This window comes from Convolutriloba macropyga, chromosome 13, assembly GCF_964194025.1.
Source record: "Convolutriloba macropyga chromosome 13, txConMacr16.3, whole genome shotgun sequence".
Taxonomy (NCBI): Eukaryota; Metazoa; Xenacoelomorpha; order Acoela; family Convolutidae; genus Convolutriloba; species Convolutriloba macropyga.
In genome coordinates this window covers 8,689,885-8,710,641 of record NC_134480.1, presented here as the reverse complement: position 1 = coordinate 8,710,641, position 20,757 = coordinate 8,689,885, and the positions used below count along the sequence as shown (strand labels likewise).

Sequence of the window (20,757 nt, the reverse complement as noted above, 5' to 3'; positions counted from 1 at the left end):
AAGCAAAAGGCTTAGCTCTAGAGAATAAAAAGAAATTAGATATTATTTATGCTAAGGGCCTTGTTAAGACAAGTAAGAAATAGTTTAGCTATAATGACTATAACTATGACTATGACTATCAGGAACTGCTTGACTTGCCACGGACGAAGTCCGTTCGCAGATAATTATAATTATGATATAATATCAACCATCTTATTACCATCACTATTAACACTAATAACCTTTCTAGTTAATACTAATGCATGACATATTACATCAGCAACTGCAGCACTAAATTTAAAATTGAGTTGTATTGGTTGTGGACCTATATGATCACTTTGATATCTAGTATCAAATACATATATTCTATAACTACTCTTGAATGTTCTATGATTTATATATTGTTTTATATTATGTGGTAGCCCATTATAATCTCTATTAAAGCTAACAATCTCTTTAAAAGCCTCATTATAATTATTGGTACCATAATTAATATTCATTCTATCCTCGGGATAAAACTCACTACCAATCTTACAATAACATTCAGTAACATTCATTACATCAAATGTACTTGCATCATGAGTTTGTTCATTAACATTACTATTTTCAAAACCAACTATTATGTATTGCGGTCTTTCCATACCACTTTCCATACCAAGATCAGACAAGAAGTTAGTAGCATTGGGTACATTCTTATAAAATGTCTTTCTTTCAGTATAACTAAAGTCTATATTATTCTTTTTATTTAATCCTTTCTGCACAATAATTCTATTATCATTACTAGGATCAATACTAGGTACACACCATGATATATCTCTAATTTCTATATTACCATCATTGGCAACTGCACCAGGATTAGCAATAACTCTATATAGAGCTCTATCATTATTGTTCCTTTTTAATATTAGTTTAAATCCTAAACCATATATAATCTTTTCCAAATCATTTATAAAAACCAAACAGATCACTCATCTTAATCATAATATACATATGACTTCGTTCTGCAGCAATATGATCATTTTTAAGTTGACTATCTCTATTGCCTTGATTTCTAACAAAATCACTCTCATATTCATCATTAGTACTAGTTAACAACTTATACATTAATAGATTAGGATGACAATGATCTATATATTCAATAGTCCTTCCACCACTAGTTTCAAACTTAATTGAACTAAACAATGCCAACATACCATAATTAACTAATCTGATATTAGCATCATTAACAAATACACCACCGGCTTTATCTGAAACAACAAACTCTATCTTTAGATATCAATCATTTATATTTAAGTGATTCTCTACCTATTGAGTATGATATTAATATTGGTATTAACCGTATTCATTGTTGCCAGATTATTTGGTTTATACTTTATAATCTTACTGTTGTGTATATCATTATTATAACCATAAGTTGTATCCAAATTAAAGTCCATTTTTATTAGGGTAAATATTTATAAAATTATAGCTAGATTTATAATCTTACTTTTATGTTTAATTAAATTTATTTTCATTAGGGGTTAGCAGATTCTTATTTATAAAATTAAATATAGATATAATTAAAGCTAGATTCATAATCTAAATATAATTAAGTTCATTTTCATTAGAGGTTATCAGATTCATATTTCTTTAAACTAAATATAGATATAATTATAGCTATTATTGGAATTATATTTAAAATCTTTCTACTGCTTGTTTTGTTATTATAACCGGGAGTTGCAACGAAATTAGAGTCCATTTTTATAAGATAAAAAATGAGAGACAACTTAATCTTATGGGAACTACAAAAGATAACTAAAGAGTTAACTAAAACTAAAGATGAACATACACTTATCTTTAGAATGATGAGACCGACAGAAAGATTTCATTTCAATGAACCTATACTTAATACATCGAAGTTAGGTTTAATTAGATTATCAGTTTATAACTCAGTGTTTAATATAACGGAAAGAAATAATCGGTTTATATATGCTAGTATGATTAGTACAATACCACCTGGCGCATATGAGATAGTTGATAGGGCAGATATAATAAAACAAGAAACTAATAATAATGTTTTAATACAAGCAGATAAAAATACAATGAAATGTAAAATAGAAGTAATTTAAGATGTGATTAGCTTTGATGTAGATAACTCGGTAGGATCATTACTTGTATTTGATAGACAAATATATTCAACAGGTATACATATAGCAACTAAAATTGTTGATATAATGGGTTTTAATACAATTAATATTCACTTTAATTTTATATCTGGTGTTAAAGATAATGGCAATGATACAGACATACTATATACTTTTAATCTAATAGAACCACCGGGTTATATGATAAACATAATACCAAATTTTGTATTATATCAAAATGTAACTAAAGATAGAATAGAATATATTGAATATCATATTAAAGATGAGTATGGAAGACCTATAGACTTTAATGGTGATCTATTGAGTTTTACTTTACATCTAGTTTAGTCTTTATCTTTATCTTTATCTTAATCTTAATCTTTGACTTAACTTAAACTAAACTACAAAATTTTCCTATCCCAATTAATTCTTAGTTTACCATTAATATTTTTGTTTTTAGATATATCAATGACAATGTAATTATAAGGCTCTTTCCATACCTTTTTACATATATTAGCAAAATCATTATAACTAAGTTCAATATTATTGAAAATAAATCTTGATACATCGATGCTAGGACTTTACCTCTCTGTTCAAATAAAATAAATAGATTACAGTTCTCTCTCACACTCTGTCTATCCAGAGAGAACAGGTTTTGATTAAGATATATCATATTGCAATTATTATGTCTACCTCTACAAAAGTATTCATTAATAACTGGTTCTTTGGCTCTAACATCATCGAATATCATTAGTTTCTTTAAGTCTTTGGGTAGTTGATCGGGAGAGGGTAAATCTTTTATATCTTTAATAAATTCGATCTCCGCTTTACCCTCTACACCCTCATATTGATCACCAGTAGGACCAATGATGTATAACTAATCAAAATATATTCTAGCCAGAATTAGTTTTTTTAATAAGAATGTCTTGCCACATTCACTAGGACCAGATATTATACATCTAAAGTTCTCTGGGAGTGTAGCTTCAGTAATTATATTATCATCATCTAGCCATGATATTAGATCTTCATTTATATTTACAGAGATATTGTTAGTAGGACTATGGGACTTCGTCCATGTTTCACCATTGTTATTAGGTTTACCCTTTTGATGTTTTTCACCAAATAGATCTGCGAACGAGCTTTGCTCGTGGCTAGCCAAGCAGGTTCTCTGATATATAAAATTATCATCTGCGAAGCAGGTTCCCTGATTAATATTATCATTAATATTTTTATTATAATTAACATTATCATTAACATTATCATTATCAATGTCATTATCATTATCATTAACATTATTAGCAAAGCTACTTCGTAGATCATCTGCGACGCGGCTTCCTTGATTAACATTAACATTATTATTATTAGCAAAGCTACTTCGTAGATCTTGATCTTTATCTTTATCTTTATCTTTATCCTTAACATTACAACTTAAACAAAAACACTCATTATATATTCCTGGATATTTACATTGATTAACTAGAATATTCAACTTCTAAAAAATATGGAGGGGTCTCAACACCAAAACTATCAAAGTAATACACAGGACCACCATCTCTTCTTGTAACTAAAACCCAATGTGTACCATCAGTTGGATGTAAATTTACAATAATGTTGAAGTTGTGTTCACTGATCATATTCAGAATCTCATCTCTCATTACTATTTCAATTGGTGTTAGACTTATATCTTTGCCTATATCTTTTATTCTAATATCACTCATAGCTTCATTATCAATATTGTATTTATTTTTGAACTCTTCAAAAGTTAGAATAAGCATTTTTTTATAAGTGTAAAAATGGAAATGGGTAGTGCGATCTTCATATGTATTTTAATTATTATATTCTGTTTTATATTATATGATTCAATACCAAGTGAATATACAAAACTAGAAGAAAGTTATGGTGGATTTATGAATAGGAGTCTAGTTAGATTTGAATATGAAAAGTCACCATTACATACTATTGTTTATGGTGGAACTGGTACGGGTAAAAGATATTTCATTAGACAATATTTAAAATTATACTTAGACCCAAGCCAAGAGGAAGAGCAAGCCAAAAATATAGCCATAGTGTGTAAAGATGATACAGATTGGGTAGATCCTGAGACTGGTGAGTTTTATATTGGGTTTAATAAATGTGATATGAGTATGATTACAACAAAAAATATGTCTAACTTCAAAGATAGCGTAATTGTAATTGATGATATGGGTGATAAGTTAAATAAGGATATAGGCTTTTATTTCACAGAAGGAAGACATCACAATATTCAAATGATTGTCATGTGTAATAAACCAGCCCAAATAAATAATACAGCAAGAATGAGTTGTGATACTATTTATTTAACAAGTTATAATGGTAAAGATCTATTTGATAACTTTAATAGTATATATAAATGTGATCATAAGTTTTATGATATAATTAGCAAATTAAATAGTAGCTATTATAATTGTACAGATGGAATAGCCCCCTAACTTGGTTATGGTATAATTAAATATAATAGGAAAGATAATACTTTCATTATTATTGATAGAAATAGAACTATGATATATGAAAAAAAATTATAGCTAATTTGAAACCATTAATGAATAATGTTACAGATAGAAATACTATTGATCATGATGATTATCAATTCTACTTTAATAAACGTCTTAAATTAAAAGATATTAAAATACAGAATGATGTTTTAACAAGAGAAAAACTTAAAGCAAATGGTTTTAGGATAGGATCAGCCATTCTTGGAATTATAGCTCCGGCTTTTATAATATATAATCTTACGAATCCTAATGCAACAGCAAAAACTTTCGCATTTGTAGCAACTGCTGCGAGTGGTATATTAAATAAAAAAAATACATTAGTTAACTACGGATCGGTGAAGCCGTTTTATGGATATGGAGAAGGTGGACAGTTTTTAAAAAAAATACGAGATGAATATATAAATGATGAGGGATTTTAAATAGAAAGGGACGAGAATATTTATGTGAACTATATAAAGATAAAGAAGAATTCAGAAATGAAATTGTAGATTTTGTTAAAGATAAATCGGAATAAGAACTTGAATTGATTATAGATAATAGATGTAAAACAACTAATATACTCAAATCAGATGGGAAAAAATGTTTAACTAGGTGTATCCTATCTAAAGATTATACTGAAGAAATAATTGGAATTATGGCTAAATATGTTGATGAAGATAAGATGGATCCGCGAAGCGGCTGAGAAACAGATCTACGAAGTAGCATTGCTAATCGGTGAAACCGCTTTGTGGATGGTGAAACATGGTCGAAGACCTATCAGTGTAACTGCTTCGCAGATTTGCTTAATTATAAATGGTTATAAAAGGTTTTGAGTGTCCTCATAAATGTGGACTTCCATTTAATTTAGTTTTTCATTATTCAATACATCATGTAGATAAAATTGGTAGATGTGAATGTGACGAAGAAACACTTAGTGGTATTTGTTTGAAAGAATTAAAAGAAAAAGGTTGTTGTCAATATGGAAAAACAAATTGTAATAAAGCAGATTCCCAGATCGGTGTAAGGGACGAAGTCCTTGGTTCCCCAACCGCTTCGCAGATAAATATTAGTTCAGATCGGCAAAGCTGTTACTTAGATTCAGATCAAGATCCAAATCCAAATCCAGATCCAGATCTGAATCGGCGAAGCTGTTCAACGGAGTTGTTTTACAAATTCACAGATCCAAATCCTAAAAATAATAAAGTTTTATCTAGAAATTGTAATAGATGTTATTATGTAAAACCACTAACTGATTTTGATGAGAGTAAGTATACATGTAGAAGTTGTATTTCAGCTAAAGTTAATTCTCCATACTGTACTTCTGTTGTGAGATATGATGGGATACGGGCTCATGTAAAGAAACAACATCCGGATGTAGATATACCTAAAGGATTTAGTAGAATTCTGAGTGAGAAAACAATTAATCCTGGATCAGGGAACCTGCTTGGCAGATCAACAAAGTTGCCACTATATACATCATTAGATGGATGAACAAAAGATCCTATTATTACATTAAATGGGGAAAGTTGCTCGTGTAAATATTATAATTTTGTATCATTTCTTATTAATAATGGTTTATATATAGAAAAAGTGAAAGAAAATATAAATTTATTGAAGAGTATAGATAATTTGAAATAAAAGTATAAAAAAATAAAAAAAATATCTGCGAAGCAGTTCAACGAAGTTGTTTTGCAAATTCACTGATCAAAAATGAGGGAATCACTCTTTAAGAGCGAAAAAGAGCAACCTTTCTACTCGGGAATCACCCCGAAAAAAGTGAATCGCTCTTAAAGAGTGATTCGCAAAATCAGTGAAACTGCTTCGCAGATATTAGCAAAAAATTAAAATTTATAAAAGAGTTAAGCTGGTTTTTTTATTCAAGTTATCCACAAAGTGGTTACAACAATCCACAAAGTGATTACAACAATCCACAAAGTGGCTTCACAGATCCAAGAAGTGGTTACACCAATTTTCACAAGTTGGTTTTACGTACTTGTTACACGATCTCACTAGTTATACTGAAAAACACTAATCACTGTGTTTCCACCGATATCCGTGTTTTTTGACTGTGCTCTTCTTGTTCGCTTTCTTTCATATTTAGCAACCACTAATAGTACAAGAAGTCAACAAGCTTGGTTTAACATCGCATTACATATCAGTGAAAGGGGCTCCGCCCTTGGTTCCCCAACTGCTTCGCAGATCGAATGATAAGTGCATGTCATGCTAAAATGGCCGCCACCATTGACAAAGAAAGCCACCACCACTAACAGAATGAAATCAAACAAGTGAAAATTTCGAATATATGATGCCCTTAAAAATTAGCTAGTAAGGCGAGTATTTATTAAAATTTTTATTTAATTTTTAATAAAATATACAAAGATTTCAATTTAATAGAAGGATTTAAATATTACTTTACTTTCAAACAGGTGATTGCCTGGGAAAAGATAACTAATTTTAAGTTAAAAATCATGTCAGAATATTCTAGAAAAAAGAATGTTCTAGAATAATTCTCCATGAGGGGACCTTTATTCTCCACGGCACTTTTTGGCTATTCATCATGAGTTTCACTTCACTACAAAAACTAGCGAAAAATTTTATACAATTTTCGTCATTTGACGAGGCTTTAATAACTGGAGCTTTATCATGCACTTCTTTATCTGAAGAAAATATAAACGAGTTGATTAATTTAACAACTAAAATGATTACATTTTGTAAGGAGAACAAATGCATACCCGACAACACCGCCGAACTTGAAAGAGAGACTGGAAAACGAACTAAAACAGAACTCTTCCAGTTATTCCTCTCCAAGTTCAAGAAGGACCTACTAATTTACGAGCATCAGGAAACACTCGACAAGTTTGAAGTGAATGTGCCAGATTATTTATCATTTCGTGATAAACTCAGGAATTCATTCGATGTTAGTGAATTTGAGTCTTATCTCACCACAGTCAATAACATGGAAGGAAAGCTGAATCGTTTATATGTACTGACAATTTCTGACAGAGGATTCATATGGGGGAAAGTGAAACAAAATCATCAAGAAAACAATAAGGGTGTTCCTTGGAAACAACTGCTGAACGATAAAGAATATTCCTACTCTACCATCCAGAGTTATATCAACTTCTCTCAGGCATGTGAAAGCTATCCGAGGATCCTAGTCTCAACAGACTACTACTCAGAATGGAAAAAGTTCCTAACAATGTTTTTGGCAGAAGTTCAGAAGGATAGCCAGCTACAATCTAGGTGTATGACAGAACTACAATTTTCATAAATGATAAATGAGTGATTGGTTATTCAGAAATATATTTTATATTAATATTAATATTGATATCGATATCCCTACAAATGATATATTAACATTGTTCAGTCAGCTTAATATTAGAATTCAGTCAGCCTAATAATTAAAATTAAAAGTGTTCAAGCATTCTGTAGTTGGACCCTCCCCCACAGTTGCCATTAAGAAAGGTCGAGCATTACTGCCGTAGCGTGGTAAAGGCGAGTCAACCTTTTAACAAGACCTCTCAATACTCGGCTCAAAAATGTAACCAGGTACATAGAATCACTCAGTTAAACATCATAGATCAATCGTCTCCTGGTTAAAGTCAAAATTTTAAAGAAACTTGTTTCTTATTATCCAATTCTAAGCAATTTTGAGTTATTTTCAGTCCATCCGATTCTATTGAAAAAAAACTTTGTGAGATGATTAACCTGATTTATTTCAATATTGTTTGGTATATTAGATATGAAATTAGGCTTAAAACTAGCTTTGAGAACTTTTGGATATTAGCGTATGAAATACATAAATTATACTTGCTATGTACATTTTTTTGTACACAAAATTGTGCGCGTAATATGTTTTTATAGTGGTGGCTGTATTAGTGGATAAAACAGGGATCTCAACAAACTGTGAAATTTGGCCCGATTCGACATGCGCGGTTAGCGTATGGAGAAAGGGCCAAATTTTACGGTTGGTTGAGATCCCTGTTTTATCCACTACTGACATAATTTAAGGTTTCAGCCTTAGTTGATACGTTTCTAATGTAACTTGATAACCTGGCAAAATCTTGACAAGATTGTGCATGTTTTATTATGTTTCTTATCGAGACTATCAAGTTTTGTTTCTATAAGAAAGAGCGCATTTTCCCGGGCCGAGGTTTTTGGGTAATTTTTTAATAAGAAATGCGGTGAATGCGTTGAAAAAATATATTCACCGCATTTTACCGCAATTGTTACCCAAATTCACCGCGAAATTCACCGCATTTCTTACGAAAGTTCAACGCCAAACCTAGACCCGGGTTCTTTGCAAAGGTGTGGAGGAGTTACTGTCAGCATCACAATATCCTATTCCTAACTTGGCACAGATTCTACTGTCTCAGAATCGAACAGGCATTGCAGACTGTCGTGCCAGAAGACGAACAGGGCGAGGATGGACAAGTGGCTCTCCACTACTGGGACTATTTCGACCAGAACAGAGACCCGATTCCACCTCTGCTCGTTAATGAGACAGTTCTGATAGGTATGACAAGTATTACTAACTAAGAAGCCCTTTTAGGCAAGTATATGTATATTTTCTGCAATACAATTTAAGAGGTTAATAATAAGAAAACCTAACTTGTACATGATTGCATAAAAGTACCTCGGATTTCCAATGATTTCGAGTTACAAAGATATCCTAAGAATTTGATAACAAAGTTAGCAAAATTGAGTTTCAACGCTAAATGATCGTATTTAAGTGGAAAAACAGCGACAAAATGTTGATTTCATATAAAGGCCACACATTATTGTCAAAATTTCTATTAAAAATTAGAGGCTGGTCATCACACGAATATAATTTTTAATTTTGTACCGCCTGTATGTAGAGCCAAAAGCCATACTACACCTAGTGATAAACGGATTCAATTCTTGCAAGATTCTTGCAAGATGATTCAGATCTTGCAAGAATCTTGCAAGAAGATTGCAAGTAATGTATTCCCTTCCAAAATTGCTTGCAAGACTCCTGCAGGATTTTGAATCCTTCGATCACTATGGTATAGATTTCAGCCGTCTAATTTAACTCTAGAAGCCTGTTTTTCTTTTAAAAAATCACGTCATGTAACTCTGCTTGAGACGTTTTTCTTTTTTACAAAATCAGCAATTGCTACGTCTCTTGATGAGCTGTAGTTTTTCTTTGAAGCCAATTGTACGTTACTGATCAGGGCCCATTACTCAACATGAAACTTGGAATCTTTCTAAAGAAAAATTTTTACCAGAAATTTAATTCCAACAGTTTTTGCTACAAATAGAAAAAAGTAAGTAAACCAGATAGCAAAATCAAGCTACTAAAGTTGTATATAAAAACGCTCTTGTTTAACATTGAATATTGAATCATATATGATCATCAAAGGAAAGAACGTATTTAATACATCAATTTTCTGACATCTAGGGGGTACGGGCTTCAGTGGACCGCTGTCCATTGCCATGCGTCTCATCCTCTGTAGGTTGTAATCCGGAAACCGCGGGCCGGTTATCGCGGAAAAACTGCGACGCGCGCAAAGCGCACCAACCGGCCCGCAAAGGGCAACTTAAAATACCGCTATCCCAAAATTTTTCGACTTTCTTTCTCTCACTTTCAAAATTCGGCTTGCGACGTACTACAACACTACAGCAGCTACAACAGAGATGCAACAAAAAGCAACTACAACTCCAGCTGCAAAGAGGTCCAAGCCAAGCGGTGCCTTGTTCAAGAAGGCCCTCTCTGCTATCTAAAACTTGTGTCCGGAAGTTTTGCCTTCCACCAATAGCGTCAATTATGCTAAGGACCACAGCTTTGTGATAGTCGGAGTAAGGCTGGACAAAACCTGGACAAAGTAAAAGCAGCCATCAACAAGACCTACCCAGAAAATATGAGCCTAATAGGAATCCAAAGCCGAGACAATCAAGCCCCACCCAGCCACTGAGAGGTGCGAAACCATGAAAACGCTCCTGATCAGCGGCGGCCTGATGACCGGGCTCACCCATTACTGATGCGAAGAGTCGAGAAAAGCCAAGCCCTCTTCTCCTCCTCTTCCCAGACGTGATGTGGTGATCCAGCGCTATCAGTGCTAAGGCTTCGGTTACATGACAAGCACCCTAGAAGCTACATGCATCAGATGTGGAGGTCGTCACAAGCTAGCTGACTGCACTGTCCCCAGAGACAGCCCCAAGTGTGCCAACTGTCAAGGAAACCATGCTGCCATCTACGAGGGCTGCAGCAGCTACTAGGACAAAATAGCCTTGAAACAACCCCTCACAGCAAGAGACCTACCAGAAGATCTAACAGCAATCACGCAAATGATAGCTGATGCCGAGGTCTCAACAAAGTCGAACCGAAACTCTGAATTCGACCTCGCAATGTTCCACCAGCACCTGAATGAGAGACTTGAAGTCCACTTACTCGCTCTTTCCGACAGAATCTACAAAGTTCATCCAGATCCCAACAAGTACAACAATCCGGACTTCGATATGCCACCCATTGAAAAAGACTACAACTACTGCTACCAACGACAAAAACTACTAAAACGGAACCCACAATGCAAAAGAGCGACTTATGAGAGCTGGGAACCCACAGTTCAAGAAGTTGCTGCTCAGAAGAGCGAAACACACACAACATTAACTGCATCGTTTTCAAAATTCGGCTTGCTTGTCTATTGGCTTGCTTGACCACCACATGTTTTTTGCAAGCGAATTATTGACTGGGATTATCTACCAAAAAACACAGAATTTCTTCTCAAGTTTCTTGGGAGAAGCTGCAACGCAAAAATCGTTAACTCTCACAAAAACTCATAACCTAACTTACCCTCCGTTTAGGAGGATTTAATTCTGTTCTTTTTTCCTACAAGAAATCTGTGCCGATGAAACAGAGTCTGGATCAGGGAATACTAGAGCAAAATGTGACATGAACAGACTCTGAATCAGTACTAAATCAGTACTCTGAGAAACTTCCTGTTTCAGTACTGAATTACTCTGAAAATTAAGTAGGGCATAGTTCACTTTGAACGTTTTCAGTTTCCTATTCCTTAAACCCTACATGCGCAATGATGTTTCAGATGGAAAAGAGGAGCCGAACCCATTGATGAACTTTGTGATGCCAGTACCACTGGAGGGATACGAACCCACCAGTTTCTACATCAAACCGGACCCCGGCTACCGCACAGTCCGCTACCCTTTCTCCGGCATATACAACCCGGAGTCTGCCAAGAAAGTGGCAATGGAACATAATGATTATATCCTATCACTTGATAAAACACCGAGTGAACTGTTTAGGGAGAATTTTGAGACTTGGTTGAATTATGGGTTGCTGTTTGACGGGGAGTCGATAGGACACAGTTTGTATTTTGACGCTAGTGAGGCTATTGATAACCCGGAGTTCAACTCGTTCTCGAATCGGACGTCATCTGAGCACAGATTGGGGGATATTTGGAAATCAGTCGAGACCGTTCATGATACAGTTCATTTGGCTATCGGTGAGTTGACGAGGTGTTAGGTTAGATAGAAGAAGGTCCAGATAGCCGAAAATTTTACGTGTATCAAATAGCCGAAGTTATTCGATCAAGTGCGAAACTTGACTCAAATTAGTTAGCCCCACCTTATACGTTTCTACTTCAATTGCCAAATCAGAAGTAGCTGAAAAAACTTCCTGACAGATTTGCCTACGGTAACTAAAGTGTGCTCAACGCGTTATTATTTAGCTATGACTTATCCACGAATTTAGCGCATTTGGCCACGAAACGCGAGACATGGCCATGGATCTATCATAACCGAGCAAATTTTTCTAGACCAAACATACTTTTCTTCTTATACAAGTCGCCCATTCTGAAATCTAATTAGTTAATTCACAGTTAGTACTTTTAGCCGGCTAATATTAACAGCACCTAATTTAATCTTTGGCTAAAATTCACGTCATCATGTTAGACGTAAACCAGGAGGCTCCGTAATGTATGTTGGCACATAGCATTCCAAACCAACTCAACCACGTTTTTCAGTTCATTGAGCACCAAATGAGGAAAAGAAAACTTTCAAAAATTCGTATATTGTTTGAACTAAAATTGGTGTATCGATTTGAAAAATCGCCTTCTATCTCAAACCAGTATACAAAATAAAGAATGCCTTAAGAGAAGTCTGATCATACCGGCCCTCAAAAAGACTAGAAGACAAGACAAACAACAGAGTAAAAAGTCAAAATATCACCAGATAGAAATTAAAATCAACAAATGCATTGAAAATGTCCGAAAAATATGGGACCTGTCTTTTTTCATAATAATTAGCAAATAGAAAAAACATAAAGGGGCAAAGTTAAGAAATTCGTTTATATTTTTTGAAAATGATTAAAGTCCAAGTCATGAAAACCATTAGCTATAATGAAATAATTATGTGGCCCAATTTGTATCCCCGTACACAGCGAGTGAGATCTGTCATTATCCAGAACGTCACAGGACTAAGAACAAAAAATTCAGGCAAAAATTAGAAGGTCAATTAATTTTTGCAAGAAAACGGTGGCCAAGCTTGTAACGTAGTGATTTCTTTTTTGCTAAAAACAAGTGTAATCAATTGCGCCCTCCTTCAAAGCCAATAATGAGATATAAGACTTGTAATCAATGTGCCCTTAATTTAAGAATCAGACAAGTCAGCAAAAAAACAAAACCGCAAATTTTAGAAAAAGTCCCAAATTGAAAAATGTTATGAAAACTCGGTGTAATCACTGTAATAATTGGCACCAAAAACATTTAATTGATAAATTAGCACTGAAGACTGCATTCGATTCCCGAAAGTGAAGTTTGTGTTTACTGTCTTTCATTGGCACGTAAATTGGTCTCCCAGTAATTGAGTTCAGATTGTATATCATTCCAGTCTTGAATTAACATAAAAAGCCAAAAAGAGTTTTTTAAAAACAGCGCCCTGTTACAATCCACAAACTTCCTTAATTTCATACACTCGCAATTAGACCAAAAATATTGTTGCTTATGCTGCTTGTCCATTCAAAGGAAGAATTGTTCTGAATGATGCCTAATTTTTAATATCAAAAAAGACAAATATCCCAAAAAACTCAATAAATCAATATATCACAAAAGTCATCAAAAATACGAAAACTTCGATTAAAAAAGATATGAGGCAAACAGTCGCAAAATTTTAAACTTGCGTAACTCCCCTGACAAACCAAAATTCACGAAAATTTATTTATTTTGAAATTCCGTGCTTGATAAGCTTTCTAATGATACCAATTATAACACCGTACGCTGAATATTTCGAAAGACAAAAAGTGACTGAGCAACAAACCCAGTTGAGCTTATAGTTTCTCATCAGTTAAAGTGGTTTGGAACAAATAGACCACAACATTTGTAAAAATACCACAATTAGATAAGTTTAATTAAAATCTTCATTTTTATAACACTCGAAGATATATCTATGGTGGTTATTCTACAAATAGGCGTATTGAAAAAATCACAGAATTAAATATATCAAAAAATATTTAATGAAATTTGTGTACTTGTCGAATTAAATTAGCGAAAAATCATTAGTTATCACATGAAAGCATTTGATAGTTTGTTTACGATCTCCTTAGATATTGAGCTGTTGGAGCTGTTTTTATTAGACTTATCCTAAGACTACATAAAAAACATCTATTGCTTGCATTTCTGAAGAAATTTTTAAAATTTAGCAAAAAATCTTTGTCTGAGAGATAAAGGGCAAGAACTTGACTCACAAAACTTTTTTTATTCACCGGGCGCCATCTGAACAAAATTTTAACTCTCAATAATAGAAAATCTCAATTAAAATAGGTTTGTCTGTAATTGTGCTGAAAAAAATGCAAATATTGTTCTAAATGGGACAGACCCAAAATACAATTTGAATACTTTTCCAATGAAAAAATCACTATTGGCATCGTTAACGCTGCGTGGTTGTTAAGAAAGTCACTGCTCCAGATGATTTCTTAGTGGATTTTTGGGAAACCGAAGACTTACTTTTTCAAAAGTAATTGATGCAAATTTTTTCATAACTATCGATTTTAAATAACAAAAGGCCGCCACAAGGTTAGTTCCAGATCACTTTCTTAGGAACCAGAGGGAAAATAGCCATTATTTGGACAGTTGTGTTAGTATTTTTTGTGTTTAGACTACTTTTCAATTTGTACAAAGTGGGCTCTTGAGGCACCTTTGGTAACATTTTTATTTAAAAAAATGAAAAGGAACAGCGGAAGTGAGGCTAATGTTTACAAAATTTTAAACCTCCGCAACCCCTCGGACAAAGCAAAATTAAAGAAATTCGAGATGAGGATAGTTGAGGCGCTCATTACTAAAACACTCGAAGATATACATAGGGCGGTTACTCTACAAAAAGGCGTAATAAAATACAAAATTTTCGACACAACTGTTTTGTAATGCTTTTTTAAACTTTAGTTAACTTTAATCTGACAAAATCTAAATTGATCAAATCATCTAATGCATTAAATTTTTTAGAGTGACAATGACATACCCCAGAGTCCGTTAGATATAATATGAATCACAAACTAAGTTACGTAAGAAATTTTTTTTTAAATCTTTTTTTAGTTTGATTTGAATATTACCTTCAATGATAAACACGATAATAATATGAAAATTCTTTATTAACTATAACTACGTTAATATGAATACCTAATTTTATCCAACACAAATTGCAGCCTTAAACAAATTAGCTTTTCCAAAAAATGGGATGGCAATTTTTCAGTTCCAATTGGCCAGTCCTAAAATTCTATTTTTGATATAACTTCCTGTTTCAACAACGCTTTATAGACAAAATAAAACTCGCTGATCTTGCTTTCTCTGATTTTGTATAACGTAAGTTTTTGAAAACATGCTGCAGGCTGTGTAACCAATTTCGGCAAAATTATCTACTGGATAACCATTGGCTGATCACTGACACGTTCAGTTCTGATTATATCAGTTCTTATATCTGAAAAAGGTGATTATTGTTGAGTTACGTGAAGGGACCTATTGCCTGGATACTCAACGAAACTTACCTTTATTACCCAAACATCGGGTGGACATAAAATGAACCTTGATACGCCCTGCCAAGCCAAGCAGGATCTTGAATCGCTTTACAAACTTGCGATATGTTTTCAAAACATGGCGAGCTGAGCTTATAAAATCTTATCATGAACTTGTTAAACTCTAATCAAGATAATTCAATTACTCTTATAATCAATTGCCTTTATTTTGTTCTGATCAAGGTACTCCAAGAATTTCGTGATACCTATTGGTCAGTTTTTGATTTTTGAATTCGCATGAAGCCAGCAAGGTAGTAAAAATGATTAGTTTTTTGTTTGATTGCCTGTGCATCTGATGCTCAACAAATTGTCGACAATGACAGAAGTTGAAGTTGAGGTTTGATTTTTTCGCGCAGTTTAATTGTCTTTATTCCGCCTCGGTTCCCGCGTTTTTATGACCCCCACATAGTACTTGTTATATAGCTCGTTACGATGTAAAACTAGCACGTTTACCTGGGGGGGGGGGATTTAGGAGGTAACAGTTATATATCTCACTAAGCTGGAGCCGAAACAGAACATATCAGATGTAATAAGTTTAACCCCTATATACCGCTGTGTGCGTTCAAAAACGTTCTGAGTTATAAACGATGTCAGATGAAACCAATTCGACCCACGAACTATTTAATTTCTTAGTGCCTCAATGAATCGTTATTGAGTCCTTTATCAAACCCTACTAGGTGGCTACACCTACCCCAACGTGGACCCAATCACTGGAGAGTTGGACTACTTTGGAGTGATCCAGGGTTCCAATGGGGACATGGGTGAAAACGAGACTGCTAGTTTCGACCCTTGTTTCTACCTGCACCATTGCAACATGGACAGACTGTTCTGGGTTTGGCAGAAGAAGTGGAACCATACAGACGACATCCAGATCGACTACTCGGATCCCTCGGGTCTGTTTCTTTAAAGCCCGGGTCGAGGGTCACCGCCATTCAACGCAAAATTATGTAAGATAAATGGTGAATGCGGTGAATGCGGAGATTAGCGGTGGACTTACATAAATTCACCACTTAGAAAAACGTGTTAAAATTGTGTGGAAAGAGCAGTGAATGCGGTGAAATTACATAAATTCACCGCTTAACTTAGTGGTGAAATTACATAAATTCACCGCTTAGAAAACGCTTCGAATTTTATTTTGTTCAATGGTTAAGATACATTTATTAAAAGACGCACGGAAAATTTACCACAAATAATCATACATCTCTTTGAAAATTTTTATAAGCGGTGAATTTATGTAATTTCACCACTAGAGTAAACGGTGAACTTACATAATTTCACCGCATTCACCATATTTCACCGCAAAATTATGTGCAAAATTTGCGGTGAAAAAACCAACTGTTCACCGCTTCTCTTACATATTTTTCCGTTTTTTCTCGGCCGGGTAAAAAGATTCTCACCTGATAGCGGTGAAATTACATATTTTCACCGCATTTCACCAAAAATTATGTACGAAATTTGCGGTGAAAAAAAGACAACTTTTCAGCGCTTATCTTACATGTTTTTCCGATTTTTCCACGACCCGGGAACAATCAGAAATCGCTAAGTTTAGTGCTGATGGTTTTTCAATCCAAGAGATATGACCGTAACGGGGAGAGTTAAAATATAGACCATTTTTTCATTCCAGGCTTTCTAAGCCCCCAATTTTAACTAAACAAACTACCACGCAAGAGAATTTGCAAGGGAATCTTCTTGCAGGCATAGAAGCCTATCTCCCCCTTCGAAATCCTCCTACACAACAGGGAAGATTATTCTCACATGAGAAAAAATTGCCAAAAAAGTTCAAAATTTCTTCAAAAAGTTCGCAATCAAAGCTCAAAAATTCATGTAGCGGGACATTGCTCTATAGCTATTTGCTTTTTATACATTTTCAGATGTCATATACCCTTAGAAACGAGGTTGAATGTTTTCATTTTGATTGTGTTGTTGCAAATTTTTTCAGATAAAATTTTACAGCGTATTTATAGACAAATATTTTGGCATAAAAACTTGCTATGCATGAAAACTTTCTATTTGCGTTGAAAAAATGCTCACGTATCAGATATTCTGTTCATAGATGAAGCTTTTGCGAGCTGAATTGATCACTTCAAAGTTAAAGGTTAAACCTCGTAAAAATACAATTTGACTGGATGCAGTGGGGATCAGAATTGCTTATGAAAACTGCTAAACAGATATTGCTGACTTTTACATTAACTTGTTCTCACCCATTGAGCGGGGAGTAAACATTCTTTCGTTGACTAATATTTTGGAGAGTTCAATCGTATGAAAGGTACACCGATGGGCAATCACAAATCCCCCCCCCGAGGGAATTGTTTGTCAATCGTTTTCACCTGAGTGACCAAAATTTTGATAACCAAGCTGATTTAATTTGAATTGACCAGTATCAAAACGAATTATGCGCAACAAAAATGTGATACGATCGGCCTTGCATTTTGCATTTGCTATTGAAGCGATATGATTTGAATCATTTCTGCTGTCTAAAAAGTGTTTATCTACTTCTCTTTATTTTATTAAATGGACATAATTGATTCCGACTGAAGTCAGAGAGAACAAAAAAATCTCCAAAAAATTATCGCTTATATAATTTTTCTCAAAATTTATGCTCAAAATTCAAACGTAAAAACTATTTTAATACGCCATGCGAACAATTTGAATTTTGTTTTTGCAGATATAATTGCTTGATTAGCTTACTTAACAAATCCTTCTTGTGAACTCTTCATATTGCCTCTAAAAGGGTCGTGCAATATTGCCTATAACTTATAAAAATCATCCAAGAATAGCATAAAAAACAATTCAATTAATTTTTTTTCTGAAATAATTTTATCTGTTTTTTATGCACTCTTCTGCTTTAAGACAGAAATCGTCATGCCCCCTAAATCACGCAACCAAACAAAAACTGAATTCAGAAATCTGTTTTTAGATCCTGGCCTTACACCCGCGGGTGGTCAAGGACCCTCAATGTACCAAAAAGCAGACCAGGTTCTGAACTTTGACACTGTTCTTTTACCCTTCCAAGACGAACTGGGAGTGCCCCGGACCTCTCGCGGTTGCATCAATATTGAGACCCAGCTGAACTGCACATATACAATTGGATCTCTAGATAACAAAGATTGGAACCAATTCAACCTAATGAAACAGCCGATTTTGAAATACCATAAACCAATCCATCTCAGGTAATCATACATTGTCTAATGTGATCAGAATGTGACTTTTAGAATGTTACGGGGGCAAGCCGGCACAACTTCTGTGAAGTACTCGATTCGAACCAGCATCTCTTCTTACTTGAAAGTAAAGTGTACTAATGATTACACAGGCTAGTCTCAAGTTCTCAAACTTTGGCCTCTTACCATCCGTTTTGTTTTCATATTTCTAGAGGCTTCTTGTCTCTCTCTAGTTAAGTAATGGTTAAGTGACACTGCTTGAAGTCACTGAGAACTTCTGGCGTTTATCGAGAACTGCGAAGCGGTTCGAGATATTAAGTCAGAATTTCGAATTGACGTCTGCAGAGTCCCTTAACAATGCTTAAAACGCGAAACGCGCACGTTTTTAAATGACGAAAGTCAACGGAAGTCAATTCTGGCTTAGTTGCAAATTCAGACATTTTAACTTCTGGCAGTGCAGACTTTCGGCATTTTAAAAAGTGCACGTGAGTGTTTTAAGTGTAAGTTGAACAAATAGAGCTTCTTGTCAAGCTCTTTTCAGCTTATCTTGTGCACAATTTACATTAGGTTGCTCTATTTCAATGTTATAATGTAGAAATTCCCAGTTTAGACCACAAAAACCATGCTTCACTGAAAAAGGGAGTGCCCCGGGGAGTGCCCCGGACCTCTCGCGGTTGCATCAATATTGAGACCCAGCTGAACTGCACATATACAATTGGATCTCTAGATAACAAAGATTGGAACCAATTCAACCTAATGAAACAGCCGATTTTGAAATACCATAAACCAATCCATCTCAGGTAATCATACATTGTCTAATGTGATCAGAATGTGACTTTTAGAATGTTACGGGGGCAAGCCGGCACAACTTCTGTGAAGTACTCGATTCGAACCAGCATCTCTTCTTACTTGAAAGTAAAGTGTACTAATGATTACACAGGCTAGTCTCAAGTTCTCAAACTTTGGCCTCTTACCATCCGTTTTGTTTTCATATTTCTAGAGGCTTCTTGTCTCTCTCTAGTTAAGTAATGGTTAAGTGACACTGCTTGAAGTCACTGAGAACTTCTGGCGTTTATCGAGAACTGCGAAGCGGTTCGAGATATTAAGTCAGAATTTCGAATTGACGTCTGCAGAGTCCCTTAACAATGCTTAAAACGCGAAACGCGCACGTTTTTAAATGACGAAAGTCAACGGAAGTCAATTCTGGCTTAGTTGCAAATTCAGACATTTTAACTTCTGGCAGTGCAGACTTTCGGCATTTTAAAAAGTGCACGTGAGTGTTTTAAGTGTAAGTTGAACAAATAGAGCTTCTTGTCAAGCTCTTTTCAGCTTATCTTGTGCACAATTTACATTAGGTTGCTCTATTTCAATGTTATAATGTAGAAATTCCCAGTTTAGACCACAAAAACCATGCTTCACTGAAAAAGGGTATGAAAATACCTTATTCGTCCCAAATAGTCTATGATATGACTTTAGCTCAACTTTAGTGAACAGCTGGACTTTTGCTCGACCCAAACTGATCTTCTTGCTCGATTTTTGCTCGACGCAAAATAACCACAATTTTAGATTGACTCAATTATTCTGCTCAATTTTTGCGCTACTCGCAACATTACACCGCAGACGTATACCCAAACCGTCACGGGCAAATATGCCCGATATGTGTATCTCGTGTTCGTTTTTCCTATGTCAATATTCAATATATTGAAAATGCAACACTATTGCGACAAATAGCTACTTTACCAAAAACGCAAAATTGAATGGATTGCGCAACCCGTGCTTGCAAAAGTGTCCAAATTTTAACCGCGAATTTCAAGTACAAGGTTGGTATCCTATTTCTTGCGCGCTATATATCACGGATCCGCTCGATTTATGTATCTCTATTTCACAAGCGACGTAACTCGATATCGCACTATAATCTGCAATTAAGCCTAACTTAGTGCGCGTTTTTG

General features: G+C 34.5%; 2 protein-coding genes across 3 annotated transcripts in view; both read left to right on the top strand.

Moving 5' to 3' along the window:
• The window catches only part of LOC142352294 (xaa-Pro dipeptidase-like), a 453,762-nt gene that overhangs the window by 77,979 nt on the left and 355,026 nt on the right, over positions 1–20,757 (top strand). The gene's annotated exons all lie outside the window — the stretch shown is intronic.
• Positions 1–20,757, top strand: part of LOC142351604 (tyrosinase HcTyr2-like) — a 59,336-nt gene that overhangs the window by 30,451 nt on the left and 8,128 nt on the right. For both annotated transcript variants that reach the window (XM_075403742.1, XM_075403741.1), the window contains exons 3-7: positions 8,921–9,128; positions 11,677–12,093; positions 16,328–16,543; positions 18,568–18,820; positions 19,414–19,608. In XM_075403742.1, coding sequence (XP_075259857.1) covers positions 8,921–9,128; positions 11,677–12,093; positions 16,328–16,543; positions 18,568–18,820; positions 19,414–19,608 — 1,289 coding nt within the window. The remainder of the gene's footprint in view (positions 1–8,920; positions 9,129–11,676; positions 12,094–16,327; positions 16,544–18,567; positions 18,821–19,413; positions 19,609–20,757) is intronic.